At 46.6% G+C, this 19674-nt stretch overlaps 1 protein-coding gene across 2 annotated transcripts in view; it reads left to right on the top strand.

Annotated features, from left to right (window-relative positions):
* CLCN2 (chloride voltage-gated channel 2) overlaps positions 1-19674 on the top strand; it is a 143039-nt gene that overhangs the window by 83534 nt on the left and 39831 nt on the right. For both annotated transcript variants that reach the window (XM_087872478.1, XM_087872477.1), the window contains exons 8-15: positions 2105-2230; positions 3059-3143; positions 3254-3355; positions 5962-6046; positions 8483-8638; positions 15001-15070; positions 16683-16793; positions 18280-18493. In XM_087872478.1, coding sequence (XP_087728604.1) covers positions 2105-2230; positions 3059-3143; positions 3254-3355; positions 5962-6046; positions 8483-8638; positions 15001-15070; positions 16683-16793; positions 18280-18493 — 949 coding nt within the window. The remainder of the gene's footprint in view (positions 1-2104; positions 2231-3058; positions 3144-3253; positions 3356-5961; positions 6047-8482; positions 8639-15000; positions 15071-16682; positions 16794-18279; positions 18494-19674) is intronic.

The raw sequence follows: 19674 nt of genomic DNA, 5'->3' as shown, positions 1-19674 counted from the left end.
TCTGATCCCATCCATTCTGGCGAACTGTGTTTTTTTTCAAGGGGATGCAGGTAGTCCTCGACTTACAACCGTTCATTTAGTGACCGTTCAGAGTTACAACATCGCTAAAAAAAGGTGACTTATGACCTTTTTTCACCCTTACAGCTGTTGTAGCATCCCTATGGTCATGTGATCAAAATTCAGACGTTTGGAAAGTGAATGGTGTTAGGAAATGACTATTACCTAATTGGTTGGGTTGGCAATATATAAACCCTCAATATAGCTTTAAGACTGCTGTATTGCATCATACTGTGTCCTGATTGGTTAGCTCTGTAGCCAACCACAGGGAGCTAGAAACATGGTTTGTTTTCTCTTTGCTGCTCTTTGCTGTTCTTGCTCTGTATGATATCTGTATGCTACTGTTTGCATATCCAGAAGAACTGATTATTGTGAATGACTACGACGACTGGTAAGAAGACTTTGTTATTGGATTAATCCTGGACTGTCGTTTTGGCTATCTCCTGCTTTATATGTGTATGACCTGGACTGTTTATTGGACTGTGCCTTACTATTTTCTGAAAGTAAACACAACTCAGTGTATCTGTGTGTGTGTTTATTCGTAACTACTCTCATTCGCTTTCATGTGCACACCCTTGCTACTCAAGGGTTACTCTGCGAATTCCTTAACAAATGGGGAAGCCAGATTCAGTTTACAACCACGTTACTATCTTAACAACTGCAGAGGTTTACTTAACATTGGTGTCAAGAAAGGTTGTAAAATGGGGCAAAACTCACTTAGCAATGGAAATGTGGGGGGTGTCATAAGTCGAGGACTTGTGTATTGGAATGGAAGCTGCATTCTTGAAAAGTGAGGAAAGATAAATTTGAAAAGTGAGGAAGAACACCAGTGTGGGAGTTAATGTTTGTTAGTTTCTTTGCTTGTTTGTAAAATTTATTGGCCATCCATCTTACCACAGGGTTAATGTTTAGAATTAGAATTAGAATTCTTTATTGGCCAAGTGTGAGTGGACACACAAGGAATTTGTCTTTGGTGCATATGCTCTCAGTGTACATAAAAAGACAAGATACATTCATCATGAAACATAAGGTACAACACTTAATGATAGTCATAGGGTACAAATAAGCAATTGAATCATACTAGGAAACAATCAATATAAATCATAACGATTTATCATGCAACAAGGTACAGTCATGCAGTCGTAAGTGGGAGGAGATGGGTGATGGGAACAATGAGAAGATGAGAAGATGAATAGTAATACAGTCTTAGTATATTATTTGACAATGTTGTGGGAATTAATTGTTTAGCAGAGTGATGGCATTCGGGGAAAAAACTGTTCTGGTGTCTAATTGTTCTGATGTGCAGTGCTCTATAGCGTCGTTTTGAGAGTAGAAGTTGAAACAATTTATGTCCATGATGTGAGGGGTCTATAAATATTTTCACAGCCCTTTTTTTGACTCGTGCAGTATACAGGTCCTCAATGGAAGGCAGGTTGGTAGCCATTGTTTTTTCTGCAGTTCTAATTATCCTCTGAAGTCTGTGTCTGTCTTGTTGGGTTGCAGAGCCAAAGCAGACAGTTATGGAGGTCAGACACAGAAGACAGACACAATAATTCCTCTGTAGAAGGTTTGACCCACAGAATAAGAGACCTGTGTCAACGTTCCAAGTAATGCACCCATAGAAAGCAGAACTCCGAGGCAGGCAGAGTCCTCAAAGAACAATTTATTGGATACATCATATTGGCACAACCGGTGAAAGCCGACTCTGAAATTCCCGCGCTTTTCACCTCATTAAAAAGTAAAAAAAATCCCTTTCCCCCCCAAGTCACTGGTCATGCTGTCCAATCAAGGGGCTAGCTGGTTGCTTGGTCACTTCACTCCTCCCCTTGGCCAGCCACCTGTGAGAATGTCCTTGGTTCCCAGGGGAAAACTTTATTGTTTTGGCTACAAACCCCATCTAGCTATTTCCCCCCTCCCTGTTTTGTGTGGCAACCCTGAGGCCTCCAAAATGGCCTCAGCCAGGTTCAGAGTTGACAACCTGGATAAATAGAGCTGAGTTTAGATGCCTTCAGCATTTTCCATTTCTCCTTCTTCTCTCCTCCATTAGGTGTCCTTTTCAGCATCGAAGTCACTTCCACCTTCTTTGCTGTCCGCAACTATTGGCGTGGTTTCTTCGCGGCCACCTTCAGCGCGTTCATCTTCCGGGTCCTTGCGGTGTGGAACAAAGATGAAGGTACCGTTGTGGTTTCTTCAGAGGTGGGATTCCCTTACCTTCCCTACTGGCTTCGCAAAATGTGAGAGCGCGTGCTTGCTTTGCTCACACGCCCCATCTTTCACGCATGCTCGGCCTTCCGTGCATGCTCTTTGCACGCGTGTGCCTTCCGGGCATGCACATGGCCTCCAAAACGTGGCTAAATAGGATGGCATTATATCCAGATGGGTGGGCAGGGCCTATCACAGTTACCGCAGCCGGTTTCCCCCGAACCGGACAGAACCAGCTGAAACCCACCACTGGGTTTCTTCCTGCAAGATATCAGATGTGGATTAAGTGGCATCCATGTGTAACCAGAATCTGGCCTGGGGAAATATTGCCAAACCATTTAATAGATCTTCTTTATTGGCCAAGTGTGATTAGCCACACAAGGAATGTGTCTCTGAGTATATATACAAACAAGGAAGTGATAAATCGAAAGTCATGAGATAGAATCGTAAATCATAAGATAGAAACAACGAAGTGATAAATCGTTAAGTCAGAAGATAAAATCATAAATCATCAGATAAAAACAACAAAGGGATAAGTCATAAGGCTCCCCCAAAAGGAGACGGTCATTGGAAAGATGAAAAGGATAATGGTAACCCAGCCTTACTACGTGGATAGTAAGGAATATCCTTAGGAATAAAACAGTGCTGTGGGAATTTAGGTGTTCAGCAGAGTGATGGCATGGGGGGAAAATGTCTTTGTGTGTAGTTGTTTTGGTATGCACTGTCCTATACTGGTATCCTGAGTGATACTGGTATCACTCTTGTCGTGTCTCATTCCGGCTTGTTCTCTTTCCCTCAGAAACCATCACGGCTCTTTTCAAAACCCGCTTCCGGCTCGACTTCCCCTTCGATCTGCAGGAGCTGCCGGCTTTTGCAGTGATCGGGTGAGCCTCGCTCGCTCGCTTATGTGGGGCCTCCGCTGCCTCTGGATAAGGACCCCCCTCTTCCCAAATCAGCGGTCCTCTCCCGCTAACCTCCCGCTCTTTTCTTTTAGGATCGCCAGCGGCTTCGGGGGAGCCCTCTTCGTCTACTTCAATCGCAAGATTGTCCAATTCATGCGTAAACAAAAAACCATCAACCGGTTCCTGATGAAAAAGTAAGGCCTGTAAAGGCCCAGGTTTGGGGTCAGTGCAGGGTCTCAACCGGGACGCAGAAAGGAAGGCCTTTCTATCACAAAGTAACTTAAGTCATTGAGCTGTAGGAAAGATTGGACTGGTATTGAAAAAGGAAAAGAGAAGAGAGGCTCACAGAGACAGAGAGAGAGGGAAAGAGAGAGAGATCAGAATGGGAAGGAATAGGGTGGGCAGCCTGAGTGGGGCAGGTGGGCTGGGCTTGAAGGGTTGAGTTTGACGGGTCCGGAGCCAGGGGCGGGCTTCAAAATTTTTAGCAAGAGGTTCTCTGCCTGGTTGCTGGGTGGGCGTGGCCATGGTGGGTGTGGCCTAGTTGGCCTCCTGTACCATGGTGGTGGTGGTGGGGTGTTTTTGCTATCCCGGGCCTCTGTAGGCTTTCCTGAGCCTCCAGGAGGGCAAAAACAGCCTCCCCAGGCTTTGGAGGCCCTCTGGAGGCCAGAAACAGGCCCATTTCCGGCCTTCCCAAACTTCCAGTACTGTGCTTGCGCAGTTTTACAAATACTAACCTTCTGTGTTACCACTTGGGAGTAACACAGCTGAGGCGTGGCAATCCGCTCTGCTGCATCAATCATCTGAGAAGATAAAGGTGTCAGGTTTCGATGTCATCTCAAATAAATTGCACTCCCAAACAATTAATCTTTGCTGAAATATTCCATTTATTGAGTACGACAGATCTGGCCCCGACTTCGTCGTAGCTGATACTAACCCTCTGACCCCCAAACCCTTTCCTTTCCATTCCCCAATTCTCATCTTCTCATTGGCCATTTTCCAAGTCAGTCTCCCCAGCTTCTGACCTCAGCCCACAGGAATGTCCCCCTCCCATCCCATCTCCTAGGGGATATTATCTACAGAGAAAATAAGTAGGTTAAAAGTCAAGCCTCGTCTCCTCCTTTTTATGGCAGCATCAGAATGCTGACAAAAGGTAAGTAAAGCGCAGAGGCAGGCAGGCAGGCCGACCTGATAGTCGGAACAAACTGGTTCTCTCCCAGCTGATCATCAGAGCTACCGGTTTGTCCGAACCGGTCCAAACCTGTAGAATTCCACCCCTGGCTCTAGGCTTTTCCAGCCTCAAGCTCAGGACTAGTAGGGGTCAGTATTTTGGCGGCCAAGCATTGCATTCAACATTGAGGGAAGACTCCCGCAAGAGGGGGACATCGCTTCCCACGTGTGGGTGAGGGTCTGCTTTTATGAATTTTTTATTGTTGCTTAAATTCCTGTGATGCCTATTTTAGGAGTAAAACTAGAGATTCATTCTGGTTTCCTCCTGAAAAAGGCAAGAAACTTAAGTCAGAGAAGCCTCCACAAATATAGGAGAACAGCAGGCAGAGCTGGGTGGCGGAGTTAAATGTGTCATCAGTTTAGAATCCTTATGTTGCCACAAACAATCTAAGCCCAGCCCTCCTTGAATTCCGTTATCTAGCACCAATTTAGCGCTGACCATTAGTTGACTAGAATTTTGTATAGGCTATTTGACTTTTGTATAGGCGCGAAATAAATCTTATGTGCTGCAATTTGAAATATGACCCCCGATCCCTTATGCCTGACAATAAACCACAAACCGTGGTGGAGGGCCAATGTGGTTCCAAGGCAGTGATGGGATTCAGCCGGTTCGGGCCAGTTTGGGCGAACCAGTTGTTAAATTACTGGCTGGCTCTGCCCTGCTCCTTCCAGGAGTCCCTACGTGCCCCGTTTTGGCTCCCAGGTAAGTGCAGGGAGGCCTACTAGGCCCAAAATGGGGCACGGGGGGATGCGGCGTGGCCCACCCCACAGCCCGTTTTTGCTCCCAGAAAGCTGCAGGGAGGCCTACTAGGCCCAAAACGGGGTGTGGGGCAGTGGTGGGTTCCAACCGGCGTTACTACCAGTTCTCTTTGGGCACACGCTTCATGCGCGATCGCCACGCGCATGCTTGCTTCGCTCGCATGCGCGCCAAACAAAAAGCGCGTTAGGTATCTGCCCAGCTGAGGTGTGGCAATCCACTCTGCCGCACCTATCAGCTGGGCTAAACAAGAAGAAATAAAGGTAGGAATAATGTGGGGGCGGGCGGGAGGGCCCAGCTCCCAGACGAAGAGAATCAGTTCGGTGACGTCACATCGTCACCACTACCAGCTCAGCCAAACCGGGCCAAACCGGGAGGAACCCACCACTGGTGGAGGGGGATGTGGCATGCCCCCCACCCCCCGTGGCCCTTTTTTGCCCTGGGAGGCTGTAGGGAGGTCTACTAGGCCCAAAACGGGGCACGGGGGGGGGGTTGGCGCGCGCCTCCCCCGCAGCCCGTTTTTGCTCCCAGGGGGATGCAGGAGGCTGAGTACTGCCTGTCACACCCCCTGGCCACGCCCACCATGGCCATGCCCACCCAGCTGGTCTTTAGGGCAGAGAACCAGATGTTAAATTATTTGAATCCGACCACTGTTCCAGGGCCACTGTTGCCTACCCCTTCTGGCCTAGGACATCCCTCCATCAACTCTTAAGTGTACAGTCAGCACCACTGGAGGGCACCAGGATTTATGGGTGAAGAAGCAGGAAGCAGAGTTGTGATGTGTAACCCTATGTTGTTTTCTTGTGGTCTCAATAGGCGCTTGCTGTTTCCTGCTCTTGTCACCTTCCTCATAGCAACGCTGACTTTCCCACCTGGTTTCGGGCAATTCATGGCAGGCCAGGTAAGTTTTGAATCCCCAAAGTAGACTTTCCAATATGCTTCATGCAGTTACAAATAGTCCTCGATTTACGGCCAAAATTGAGGCCAAGATTTCTGCTGTTAAGCAAGACAGTTGTTAAGTGAGTTTTTGCCCCATTATACGACCTTTCTTGCCACAGGTGTTAAGTGAATCACTTCTTAGTTTTTCCATGTTTTGCTATTAGATGCTCCTGGAGAGAAGTGTGATGTTTGCACTCAACAGAATACAGGTAGTCCTCAACCTACGACCTCAATTGAGGCCAACATTTCTGTTGCTAAGGGAGACATTTGTTAAGTGAGTTCTGCCTCGTTTTATGACCTTTCTTGCCGCAGTTGTTAAGTTAATAACACGGTTGTTAAGTGAAACTGGCTGCCCCGTTGACTTTGCTTGTCACGAGGTCGTAAAAGGTGACCGCATGACCCCAGGACATTGCAACTGTCAATAAATATGAGTCAGTTGTGCTAGGTATTTAAATTATGATCACACGAGCACGAGCATGCTGCAACAGTCGTAAGTGTGAGAAATGGTCATAATTCCCTTTAATCGGTGCCGTTATAACTTCAAATGGTTACTAAATGAAGTGTTGTAGGTCGAGGACTACCTGTAACAGATTTGGAAGGAACTTTGGAGGTCTTCTAGTCCAACCCCCTGCTCAAGCAGGAAATCCTATACCAGTGGTGGGTTTCAAAAATTTTTGCTACCCGTTTGGTGGGCATGGGTAGGTGGGGGGGGGAGACATGTGACTGAGTGGGCGTGGCCAACTTAATGGCCACACCCACTCAGTCACATGATACCTCCCCCCCACCTAGCCACACTCACAGGAAAAGGTATGAAAACCTCCCTTCGCCAGTCGCCCCCGTTTCCCGTCCTTTAGCAGCCCCAGGCCCTAGCCCCACTTCCTCCCCCACTACCGCCTCTTTGTTCGGGCTTCTTACCTTCTGTGGCGACTGGTCCAGAGTCCGAAGGCAAGGTGACCAGAGTTTTTGGTGGCCCCCAGCCAGTCACCGCTGCTGGAAATACCAGAGAGCCGCTTTGTGGCTGTGGCGGCTGGCTGCAGGCCACCAAAAAAGTACCGGAGGTCGCGGAAAAAGCTGCTGCTGTCACCACCATGTTCTTCACGCATGTGCATCCCATTGGACTTGCAAGGCAATGGGAGGCGTGTGCACGAAGAACCTGGTGGCGATGAACATGGCGGGTGGGGTGAGTGAGCGGCGACTGTGGGACCAGTTCGGGGGCGTGGCTAGCCGGCCATCGCTACCTGTTCGGCGACCTTGGCAAAATTTTTGCCAACAGTTCGCGTGAACCAGTGCGAACCAGCTGAATACCACCTCTGCCCTATACCCTTTCAGACAACGGGTTGTCCAATCTCTTTTTAAAAACCTCCAATGTTAGGAGAATATGCTGGAAATCAGCCAAACAATGGAGGGAGTACAGGAGGAGACTATGCTGGAAATCAGCCAAACAAAATATGCTGGAAATCAGCCAATAACGGAGGTAGGCTTGGAGGAGACTATATTGAAATTAGCCAAAAATAGTTGGTGCTCTGGAGAAGAATATGCTGGGAATCAGCCAAACAGAATATGTTGGATAATAGCCAAATAATAGAGGGAGGTATGGAAGAAAATATGCTGGAAATTAGACTAAATAAAACATGTTTTTTTGAAAATCTGTGTAACATGAAAAGTGTAATAGATGATAAGTAGGATAAAATCAAAGATAAATTGATAAAGTTTAAGATATTAAGAATCGAGGAAAGGGTCGAGAGATTAAGAATTAGATAGAACTTTGCCTTATAAAGTATAATAAAATGGAGTGGTATGGAATTTGAAATTAAGATTTGTGGTGATAAAATTGTAGGGTAAATAATTAGAACAAGAGGTTAGAATATTGTTAAAAAAAATTTTTTTGATGCTGATGGTAAAAGATATAAGGTGAAGAAGAACAAGATATAATTAAGATTGATATATAGATATAAAAATGAGTGAAAGTTAATTTGAAATTAAAATTGTATTGATATAATGGATTTGTTTAGATGAAGATGTTAGAATTTATGTTAAAACTTGTTCTTTTATGTTTTGAATTTTTATTTGTAAAAGATGTAATGGGAAATTGTGAATGGAGCTTGTTAAAGAAATGTAAGCATGGTAACCATCTATGGACCGGATCGAGACTCTGCTCTTGAAAGTTATATTTTATGTTTAAGTCTGAAAAAAAATAAAAAAATATTTACAAAAAAAAAACCAAAACCCTCCAATGTTGCAGCACCCACAACTTCTGGAGGCAAGTCGTTCCACGGTTTAATCTTCTAGCAACTGAAGCCGAAGTTCTGGCTGCTTGAATTGTAGGGCCCAGGAGAAATCCAACACAAAACTTTCTGCAGTTATTGTGCCCCTAACCTTCTCCCTTTTTCCCTTTCAGCTCACCCAGAAGGAAACCCTGGTTACCTTGTTTGATAACCGCACATGGGCCAAGCAGGGCTTGGCGGAAGAATTCGAGTTCGGTGGTGTTTCGGAAGCCTGGAAACATCCCCGGGCCAATGTCTTTGTCACCTTGGTGGTTTTCATCCTTATGAAGGTGTGTTGTGGCTTTGGACAACTCTGGATATAGCCCTGCCTCTTTCTGGTTGACTTCCCCCAATGGCATCTGGGACAGGGATGGGTTCTAAAATTGTTTTACTACCGGTTCTGTGGGCGTGGCTTGATGGTCATGTGACAATTCTTTAGGATTTAGCAGAGGTACTGGTCTACCAGGCTTTTAACTGCTTGCAGAGCTGTACCGATCTATCCATTTATTTTTGCAGGCATTGATCTACTCATGTATTTTTGCAGGCACTGGTCTACCCATTTATTTTTGAAGGCACTGGTCTACTGATTTGTTTTCTTTTAACACTGATCAGCTGTAGGGAGGCCCTTTGAAGCCCCACGGCAAGAGTTTAAACAGTTTTTTCCGTCTAGCCATCAGCTGGGACTCAGGAGGCAGCAATAGATTGGGGGTGGAGTAAGAATAATGCGGGGGTGGCGGCGCGGGGGGGCAGAACCGGTTCAGTGACATCATATTGTCACCGCTACCGGCTCGGCGGAACCGGGAGGAACCCACCACTGATCTGGAAATAGGAGCGTCTAATTTCCAAAATCTGTTGGTATTGTGGCATTCTTGGTGCTCTCCGAGCTTGGTTGTTTTCTTCCAGACATTTCATTACCCAACTAGGCAACGTCATCCGTGCTGGAAGGGAGAAGGGGTTTGTTTTTCGTTTATATAGAGTACCTTGCCCTGTCTGTGTTGGTGGGAGTGTTGTTTTCTGCTTCGCTGCTCCTTCACTGGGTTGTCGTTTACTGTTTGTTTTTCTGAGTTGGTGGTTCCCGCGATTGAGATGTTGTTTACTGATTGATCATTGCTTAGTATTGATCATGATCTCTCCTTATCTGGGTATTAGTGTTGAACAAGGAAGCAGTTGTTTGGAAGGAGATGCTTCAAACCATTTTCTCTTGCCAAACGTCTGTAGAGATTCTTAGCCATCCAGATCTTAGTTGTCCCAAAGGTGCTTTTTCAGGAGGCAGCTGGATTTTCTTGTTTTTTCTTTTGAAAGTGTTTCGCCTCTCATCCAAGAAGCTTCTTCAGCTCTGACTGGATTCCATTCAGAGCCTTGGTGGCGCAGCAGACTTAAGTGCTGTTAAGTAGCACCAGCTGCCTGCAATTACTGTAAATTCAAAACTCACCAGGCTCAAGGTTGACTCAGCCTTCCATCCTTTCGAGGTAGGTAAAATGAGGACCCGGATTGTGGGGGCAATAAACTGACTTTGTATAAAAAAGAACACCACTTAGGAGGGGCCGAAAACCCTACTAAGCAGATATATACAAAAGTATGAAGGCTATTGCTTAACGCATTGTAAGCCGCCCTGAGTCTCCGGAGGAGGGTGGCATATAAATCGAACCAATAAATAAATAAATTCCCCACCATCCAGTTAGAGCTGAAGAAGCTTCTTGGATGAGAAGCGAAACATCTTCAAAACGTGAAGTGTTAATACCACTTTATAATACCTTGGTAAGGCCACACTTGGAATACTGCATTCAGTTTTGGTCGCCACACTGTAAAAAAAGATGTTGAGACTCTAGAAAGAGAGCAGAGAAGAGCAACAAAGGTGATTAGGGGACTGGAGGCTAAAACATATGAAGAACGGTTTCAGGAACTGGGTATGTCCAGGGGTCAGCAACCTGCGGCTCTGGAACCGCATATGGCTCTTTCACCCTTCTGCTGCGGCTTCCTGTTACTCAAAATATGCGTCACAACCACCAATGTGTGACACCCACCGGCACACGATTTATTGAGCTTTTCAACCCCCGGTAGGCCAACCATGGATAAATCCAAGAAAAGAAAAGTTTCAGAAGAAAACGGAACGTTTAATTCAATTACGTATGCTAGTTTTGTGGCCGCTCAAGAAATAGTCAGGCACAGGAAGGGTTTTGTGGCTCCCGGTGTTTTCTTTTCTGTGGGAAAGTGGTCCAAATGGCTCTTTGAGTGTTTAAGGTTGCAGACCCCTGGTTTAGTTCAATGAAAAGAAGGACTAGGGGAGACATGATAGCAGTGTTCCAATATCTCAGGGGCTGCCACAGAGAAGAGGGAGTCAAACTATTCTCCAAAGCACCTGAGGGTAGAACAAGAAGCAGTGGGTGGAAACTAACCAAGGAGAGAAGCAACCTAGAATTAAAGAGATATTTCCTGACAGTTAGAACAATTAATCAGTGGAACAACTTGCCTCCAGAAGTTGTGAATGCTCCAACACTGGAGATTTTGAAGAAGATGTTGGATAACGCTCTCTACATGGGGCTCCCCTTGAGGAGCACCCGGAGGCTCCAACTGGTCCAGAATGCGGCCACGCGGGTGATTATGGGAGCGACATGGCGCTCCCATATAACACCTCTCCTGCGCGAGCTGCACTGGCTCCCGGTGGTCTTCCAGGTGCGCTTCAAGGTGTTGGTTCTCACCTTTAAAGCGCTCCATGGCTTAGGACCAGGGTATTTACGAGACCGCCGTCTGCTACCGATAACCTCCCACCTGCCAATACGCTCTCACAGAGAGGGCCTCCTCAGGGTGCCGTCGGTCAAGCAATATCGGCTGGCGGCCCCCAGGGGGAGAGCCTTCTCTGTGGGAGCACCCGCCCTCTGGAACGAGCTACCTCCCGGAATATGACTGATCCCGGATCTCCGCACTTTCCGTAAGGCCCTGAAGACGTTTTTATTTCAGCAAGCCGGCCTGGCCTGAATAGGTTTGAGGGGTTAGTTTTTTAATTGTATTGCTAGGGGTTTTAAATTGGGAGGCCGATTAATTTAATTTATTTTTAGTCATCTTAACTTTTATATTGTATGTTATTTTAATTCTCGGCTGTTCACCCCCCTGAGTCCCTTCGGGGGGAAGGGCGGGATATAAATTTAATAAATAAAATAAATAAAATAAATAAATAAATAAATAACCATTTGTCTGAAGCAGGGAGAAGGGCGGTATATTAATTAATTAAATAAATAAATAAATAAATAAATAACCATTTGTCTGAAGCGGTGTAGGGTTTCCTGCCTAAGCAGGGGGTTGGACTAGAAGACCTCCAAGGTCCCTTCTATTGTCAAAAGAAAAAAACATGACAGTCCAGTTGCCTCCTGAAAAAGCACCTTTGGGACACTTTCTCCTGCGTTAGGAAAGATGAATCAAAGGATGGGATCCACACAATCATGAGTTCTGCTTTTCTGGATAAATGACAAGCTATCAAGCTTGTAGGAGCTACTAAGAAGAAGGCTGCAATCCTAGCTTTTCTTTCCATAAAGAGAGAATATTCCCATAACAAGTTTAAGCAAACGGTCTAACAAAGAAACTGCTACGTCATGCTACGTTGGTTGACAATGAACCTTTATTAGTCTTTTATGACAGCTTGTCATTGCAAACCCAATCTGCTTGATGAGATTATGGCCGAACGCATTGTGCAACCCTCCGAATGGGCTAATTCAGTAACCAGATGAAGCAAGTCGACAAACTTGGGGAAAATTAAATGAGGCTTTTTCTTCCGGATCAGCTAGTTTTCTAAGGGCTGGGAAAGCTTTCGTCATGAGTGAACATGGAAATATGTGATTTTTTTTCCTCACGTGGCTTGAAATCACTTAAATCCTGGAAACTCTGGGCCCCGTCATTTAAATGCAGAAATAGCTAAGATAACGCACACACAAATCTAGTTTTCCAACAGAGGAACTAAGCTAGGATCTATAGATGGGTGGGCTTCAAAAATTTCAGCAACGGGTTCTCTGCCCGGTTGCTGGGTGGGCATGAGGCCTAGTTGGCCTCCTGCACCACAGCGTGGGGCCTGTTTTTGATTTCCCCAGGCTCCAGACGCTTTCCTCGAGCCACTGGGAGGGCGAAAACTGCCTCTCCCGGGCTCCGGAGGCCAGAAACAGGCCTGTTTTCGGACTTCTGGAACTTCCGGAAGACCCGTTTTTCAAAGGTGAAATGCTCTCAGTTCAGACCGGATCGCCTGATCCGGTAGCGATGGCGGCGGGTGGTTCGGAGAACCGGTAGCAAAAATTCCTGCCCCCTTCCTCCACCCCCATGCCCAGCTGAGCCATTCGATCATCAGAGGCTGTTTTTTTTAATTTTTAAAAGCATTTTTTCTACAACCTCTTCGGCTGAAGAAATGATTTTAAAAGTAAAAAAGAAAGCCTCTGACGATCAGGCAACTCAGCTGGGATCGTCAGAGGCTTTTAAAAGCATTTTTTTACAACCTTTTCAGCCGAAGAGATTGTAGAAAAAATGCTTTTAAAAATTAAAAAAAACAGCCTCTGACTAACTTTATAGATCTAGTTTAGTGGGGAGGGGAGGGACAGGACAGAAAAAGTAGTTTTATGAGTAGCATAAGGTAAAGGTAAAGGTAAGGTTCCCATCGCACATATGTGCTAGTCGTTCCCGACTCTAGGGGGCGGTGCTCATCTCCATTTCTAAACCGAGGAGCCAGCGCTGTCCGAAGACATCTCCGTGGTCATGTGGCCGGCATGACTAAAGGCCAAAGGCGCATGGAATGCTGTTACCTTCCCACCAAAGGTGGTCCCTATTTTTCTACTTGCATTTTCTACGTGTTTTCAAATTACTAGGTTGGCAGAAGCTGGGATAAGTAATGGGAGCTCACCCTGTTATGCGGCACTAGGGATTCGAACCATGGAACTGCCGACCTTTCGATCGACAAGCTCAGCGTCTTAGCCACTGAGCCACCACGTTCCTTATGAGTAGCATATCAGTGTGGAAAAAAAAAAACCGGAATAAGAAGTTGTAATGATTGAAGTGGTATAAAATGATTGCAGAAGGCAGGAAAGCATCTGGAGGGAGGGAAGGAAGGAGACGGATGTGAAATTAAAATTAATATCTCAGTCAGATTTGATCGTTGGAAGACAAATAGAACGAAGGGATAAAGTCAAGAGCCCTTCAGTTAATCCTAGATCACGAGATGTGGATTAACTAAGCCTCTTTGATTGCCATATTAAGATAAATGATGACAAAGTTAAAATAATGAGAAGCCTGAGACAGAAATCTTTATCAAATTTGGATGGATTTTATAGTTTATCTCAATTGCAATTGACTATAATACAGGGGTGAAATGCTCCCAGTTCAGACAGGATTGCCCGATCCGGTAGCGATGGTGGTGGGTGGTTCAGAGAACTGATAGCAAAAATCCCTGCCTGCCCCTCCCCCCCATGCCCATCTGAGTCGCGTAATCATCAGAGGCTTTTTTTTTAATTTTTAAAAGCATTTTTTCTACAACCTCTTCAGCCGAAAAAATGCTTTTAAAAGTTTTTTTTTAAAAAAAGCATCTTATGATCCTGCAGCTCAGCTGGGATCGTCAGAGGCTTTTAAAAGCATTTTTTTTTACAACCTCTTCGACCGAAGAGGTTGTAGAAAAAATGCTTTTAAAAGTTAAAACTTTTAAACTATCCAGGGAGCCTGGATAGCTCAACAGACAGAGCACTGTAATTTAACACCAGCTGTCTGCAATTAAAGTAAGATCGAATCTCACCAGGCTCAAGGTTGACTCAGCCTTCCATCCTTTCTAAGGTAGGTAAATTGAGGACCCAGTTTGTGGGGGCAATAAGCTGACTTTGTATGTGTGCGCATGCGTAGAGCTGCCAGAAAACAAGAACAACTCAGAAAGCAGGGTCGACTTGGGAGTAAAGCCACACCTTGGAGGTGAGTGGCCCCTCCCATAGGAAACAAAAGAGGAGCGAATGGGGAGGGGGCTTTTGCAGGAAACAATTCATTCGTTCGGTCGTTTCAAGAGTGGAAAGTTCTGTTTGTGACTCTGTGCCAAGTTTTGCCTTGTACTGCGTTTGGAAACTAGTTACCTGGCAGCTTGCCAAGCGAGATAAGGTCTGTGTTGATAAACATTCCTTTGAAAAACTGTTTGGGCAGGCCTTGATGACTGTGAATGAAAGGAATTCACAGTCGTCTAAATAAAAGAAGTTTTGCCGGGACCAAGACCCGGCTTTTTAAGGGAGCCTAGGTCAGAACACATTGCTGTACCGCCTGCCTCCCTCAAAGAGAGACTCCATTCTTTACTGTCGCAAGATCGCAAGGGGCGATGATGCGACCCGGAATTCTGTGACCGTCATAAATGTGAGCTGGTGGCTAAGCACCTCAATCGTGATCCTTTTGGGGCCACTGCGATGGTCAGTTCATTAAGTGGCAAAGACCAGTTGGAGGTGACTTTTTTTTTCAGTGCTTGTCGTAACTTCAAATAGTCGCTGGACGAAGGGTCGTAGGTCGAGGACTACCAGTGCAACCAACGGGCCTGCTGGCTGGAGGCTAATGGGGATTTTAGGCTAATCCCCCTGAACGACTCCCAACCAGGGAAGCCAGCATAGAGAATCTCTCCCTCCTGCTAATCAACATTTGTCTTTCTGTCTTTCTTCAGTTCTGGATGTCGGCTTTGGCGACCACCATCCCTGTGCCTTGCGGGGCGTTCATGCCCGTCTTTGTCATTGGTAAGTTCAGCCCCTGCGCCCTCTTCTCCCTCTTTCTTTGACGCCCATCTTGGAGCTGCATCTTTTCTTGATATCGCCCTGTATTTGAATCCTACTTTTCCCAGGCAAATACAGATAGTGCTAGTCCTGGGAGAATGGAATGGAATAGAATAGAATAAGAAATGGAATGGAATGGAATGGAATGGAATGGAATAAAATGGAATGGAATGGAATGGAATGGAATAGAATAGAATAGAATAGAATAGAATAGAATAGAATAGAATAGAATAGAATAGAATAGAATAGAATAGAATAGAATAGAATAGAATAGGTGAAATCCAAATTTTTTTACTACCGGTTCTGTGGGCATGGCTTGGTGGGCATGGGCGTGGCTTGGTGGGCGTGGCAGGGGAGGGATATTGCAAAATCTCCATTCCTTCCCCACTCCTGGGGGGAAGGATACTGCAAAATCCTCATTCCCTCCCCACTCCAGGGAAAGGATACTGCAAAATCCCCATTCCCTCCCCATTCCTCGGGGAAAGATATTGCAAAATCTCCATTCCCTCCCCACTCCTGGGAGAAAGATATTGCAAAATCTCCATTCCCTCCCCACTCCTGGGGGAAAGATATTGCAAAATCTCCATTCCTTCCCCACTCCTGGGGGAAAGATATTGCAAAATCTCCATTCCCTCCCCACTCCTGGGAGAAAGATATTGCAAAATCTCCATTCCCTCCCCACTCCTGGGAGAAAGATATTACAAAATCCCCATTCCCTCCCCATTCCTCGGGGAAAGATATTGCAAAATCTCCATTCCCTCCCCACTCCTGGGAGAAAGATATTGCAAAATCTCCATTCCCTCCCCACTCCTGGGGGAAAGATATTGCAAAATCTCCATTCCTTCCCCACTCCTGGGGGAAAGATTTTGCAAAATCTCCATTCCCTCCCCACTCCTGGGAGAAAGATATTGCAAAATCTCCATTCCCTGCCCACTCCTGGGGGAAAGATATTGCAAAATCTCCATTCCCTCCCCACTCCTGGGGGAAGGATACTGCAAAATCTCCATTCCCTCCCCACTCCTGGGGGAAAGATATTGCAAAATCTCCATTCCTTCCCCACTCCTGGGGGAAAGATTTTGCAAAATCTCCATTCCCTCCCCACTCCTGGGAGAAAGATATTGCAAAATCTCCATTCCCTGCCCACTCCTGGGGGAAAGATATTGCAAAATCTCCATTCCCTCCCCACTCCTGGGGGAAGGATACTGCAAAATCCCCATTCCCTCCCCACTCCTGGGGGAAGGATACTGCAAAATCCCCATTCCCTCCCCACTCCTGGGGGAAGGATACTGCAAAATCCCCATTCCCTCCCCACTCTGGGGCCAGCCAGAGTCGGTATTTGCCGGTTCTCCGAACTACTCAAAATTTCCACTACCGGTTCTCCAGAACCTATCAGAACCTGCTGGATTTCACCCCTGGGGTGGTGGTCTTGTCTTGTGGGAAGGGAGCCAGTGGCTTTCCTTTGATCTCCCCCAGACCCAGAAAATTGGTTTCGCCTTCCTCCCAAGAGCAGAGAAAGTCCATCACCTGTCCGTCTTCTCCTTTCCCAGCCTTCTGATTGTTCCTCTCTTTGCAACAGGGGCGGCTTTTGGGAGGCTGATGGGTGAGAGCATGGCAGCTTGGTTCCCCGATGGCATTCACACGGACAGCAATATCTACCGCATTGTGCCAGGGGGTTACGCAGTGGTAGGTAAGAGGCAATTTTTCTTCTATTTCCCCCCAAAAATTCAGGAGGATTGATTCCGTCGGTACAAGCGCAAAGCCACGGGCTTCACCAACTCAGTTAAACAATTAGCAGCTACATTGACACAAAAGTTTGGTGGGTCTATTTCCGGGGCTGCAAGAGAAAGAGAAAGAAGGTTAAAATAGTAAGAAAGAAAGAGAGAGGTGTTTCAATGTTGCAGTGTTACAGGGGAGAAGGAGCCTCCGCCCTTCAGTTTCACAAATGAGTGGAGTGAGATTCAAACTCTTGGGGACCTCACCTCAATGGCATCACTAATAAAAGTTTTAACCATTTTTAAGCTGGTTTTAAGGATGGCAGGTTGCAATTATTAATTGTGTTTAACTATTTGGTCACATGCGAGATGGGTGGCCATATAAGTTGGGTGGGTAGGTAGGTAGGTAGGTAGGTAGGTAGGTAGGTAGATAGATAGATAGATAGATAGATAGATAGATAGATAGATAGATAGATAGATAGATAGATAACCAGTATGTAGATGGATGCATGGATGGAGAGAGAGAGAGACAGACAGACAGAAAGACAGACAGAGGATAGATGATGGCTTGATAGATACATAGATAGATAAATAGATGATAGATAGATAGATAGATAGATAGATAGATAGATAGATAGATAGATAGATAGATGATTGATAGATAGATGATAGATGATAGATAGATAATAGATAGATAGATAGATAGATAGATAGATAGATAGATAGATAGATGAGAGAGAGAAGATATAGATGAGAGAGAGATGAGAGAGAGAAGATAGACAGATAGATAGATGGATGATAGTAGGTAGATAGATAAGTAGATGATAGATAGACAGACAGATAGATAGAACCACAGAAGAGCCGTGGTTTCACAGTGGTTAGAATGCAGTATTGCAGGCTGACTCTGCTCACTGCCAGGAGTACGATCCTGACTGGCTCAGAGTTGACTCAGCCTTCCATCCTTCCGAGGTCGGTAAAATGAGGATTCAGATAGTTGGGGCCAAATACACCGACTCTGTAAACCACTTAGAGGGCTGTAAACAGTGGTGGGATTCAAGTAATTTAACAACCGGTTCTCTGCCCTAATGATTTCTTCCAACAACCAGTTCACCAAACTGCTCAGAAAGTTAACAACCGGCTGATTGGCGCGTGCAAATGTGTGGCAGTAACCAGAAGACTTGCTGGCTGGCACACATGCGTGTGCTGGAAACCAGAAGTCCTTTATCCGGCGCGTGCATGCCCCCTGGGAAACTCATCTTCCTGGTCGTGGCCCTGACGCTCCTTTTTCGGCACTTGGTGCGCAGATGTCAGTGATGATGTCAGGGTGGGTGAGCGGAGCTTCCCACCGCCATTACTACCGGTTCGCAAGAACCGGACCGAACCGGGAGCAACCCACCACTGCTCCTAATGCAGAAAACGATCCTGCTCTTCACTGACACTGCTCCCTCCTTTCCTCCCCAGGTGCAGCTGCCCTCTCTGGGGCCGTCACCCACACGGTCTCCACCGCCGTCATCGTCTTCGAGCTGACCGGCCAGATCTCGCACATCCTGCCGGTTATGATTGCGGTGATCCTGGCTAATGCTGTGGCCCAGAGTTTGCAGCCTTCCCTCTACGACAGCATCATCCGGATCAAGAAACTGCCCTACCTGCCGGAGCTGGGTTGGGGACATCAGGAGTAAGTGTCCGTGGACGTGGGAGAGATCCGTACTCAGGGCTGGGATGCTGTGGGGAGCCAGATGCAGACCACACTGAATAATGTGGCCATGGGGGCGCAGAATTGCAGGCTAATTCTGCCGATTGCCGGCAGTTCGATCCTGACCGGCTCAAGGTTGAATCAGCCTTCCTTCCTTCCTTCCTTCCCTCCCTCCTCCTTCTTTCCTTCCTTCCTTCCTCCCTTCCTCCTTCCTTCCTCCCTCCCTCCTTCCTCCTTCCTTCCTCCCTTCCTCCTTCCTTCCTCCCTCCCTTCCTCCCTCCTCCTTCCTTCCTTCCTTCTCTCCCTCCCTCTCCCCTTCCTTCCTTCTTCTTTCCTTCCTTCCTTCCTTCCTTCCTTCCTTCCTCCCTTCCTCTCCTCCCTCCTCCTTCCTTCCTTCCTTTCTTCTCTCCCTCCCTCCCTCCCTCCTCCTTCCTTCCTTCCCTCCTCCCCTCCCTCTTTCCTTCCTTTCTTCCTCCCTCCCTTCCTCCTCCCTTCCTCCCTCCCTTCTCTCCTTCCTTCCTTCCTTCCTTCCTTCCTTCCTTCCTTCCTTCCTTCCTTCTTTCCTTCCGAGGTGGGTAAAACGAGGACCCAGCTTCTTGGGGGCAATATGCTGACTCTGTAAACTGCTTAGAGAGGGCTGTAAAACACTGCGAAGCAGCATATAAATCTTAAGTGCTATTGCTACTGCTAATGCACATACTATCCAAAGCTGATGGAAGCTGTTCTGACCTAGGCTTCCCAAGAGCATGAAGCAGACTCCTCGTCCCGATAAAACCTCTTTTATTTAGATTAAAGGGAATTCCTCTCCAGCAAAGTCCCGGCCAACAGTTTTTCATGAGATTTCACAACTACAGATCTTTATCAGGCTTGGAGAGTTGCCAGGCCGATATCTTCCAAATGCTGCACGCTGTAGCAGCAATTACTTGGCAAGAAGTCAGGAACAGATCTTCACCCTAATGAATTGAACTAATTGTCTCCTGCAAACTCCCCTCTCCTTCGCTCCTCTTTATTCCCTCTGGGAGGGGCTATTCACCGTCCATCTGTGGCTTTACTCCTGAGTTGGCCCTTGTTCCTTAGCTGCTCCCTTTTCCTGGCAGCTCTGCACCTGCGCACACTGGGAACAGGATCCAGCCGTTCTTCTGTCTCACTGATATCTGACGCCG

The sequence above is a fragment of the Pantherophis guttatus genome, chromosome 6 (genome assembly GCF_059756535.1).
Source record: "Pantherophis guttatus breed Tessera chromosome 6, ASM5975653v1, whole genome shotgun sequence".
In the NCBI taxonomy this organism is placed as follows: domain Eukaryota; kingdom Metazoa; phylum Chordata; class Lepidosauria; order Squamata; family Colubridae; genus Pantherophis; species Pantherophis guttatus.
This window is presented reverse-complemented; position numbering and strand designations above follow the sequence as displayed.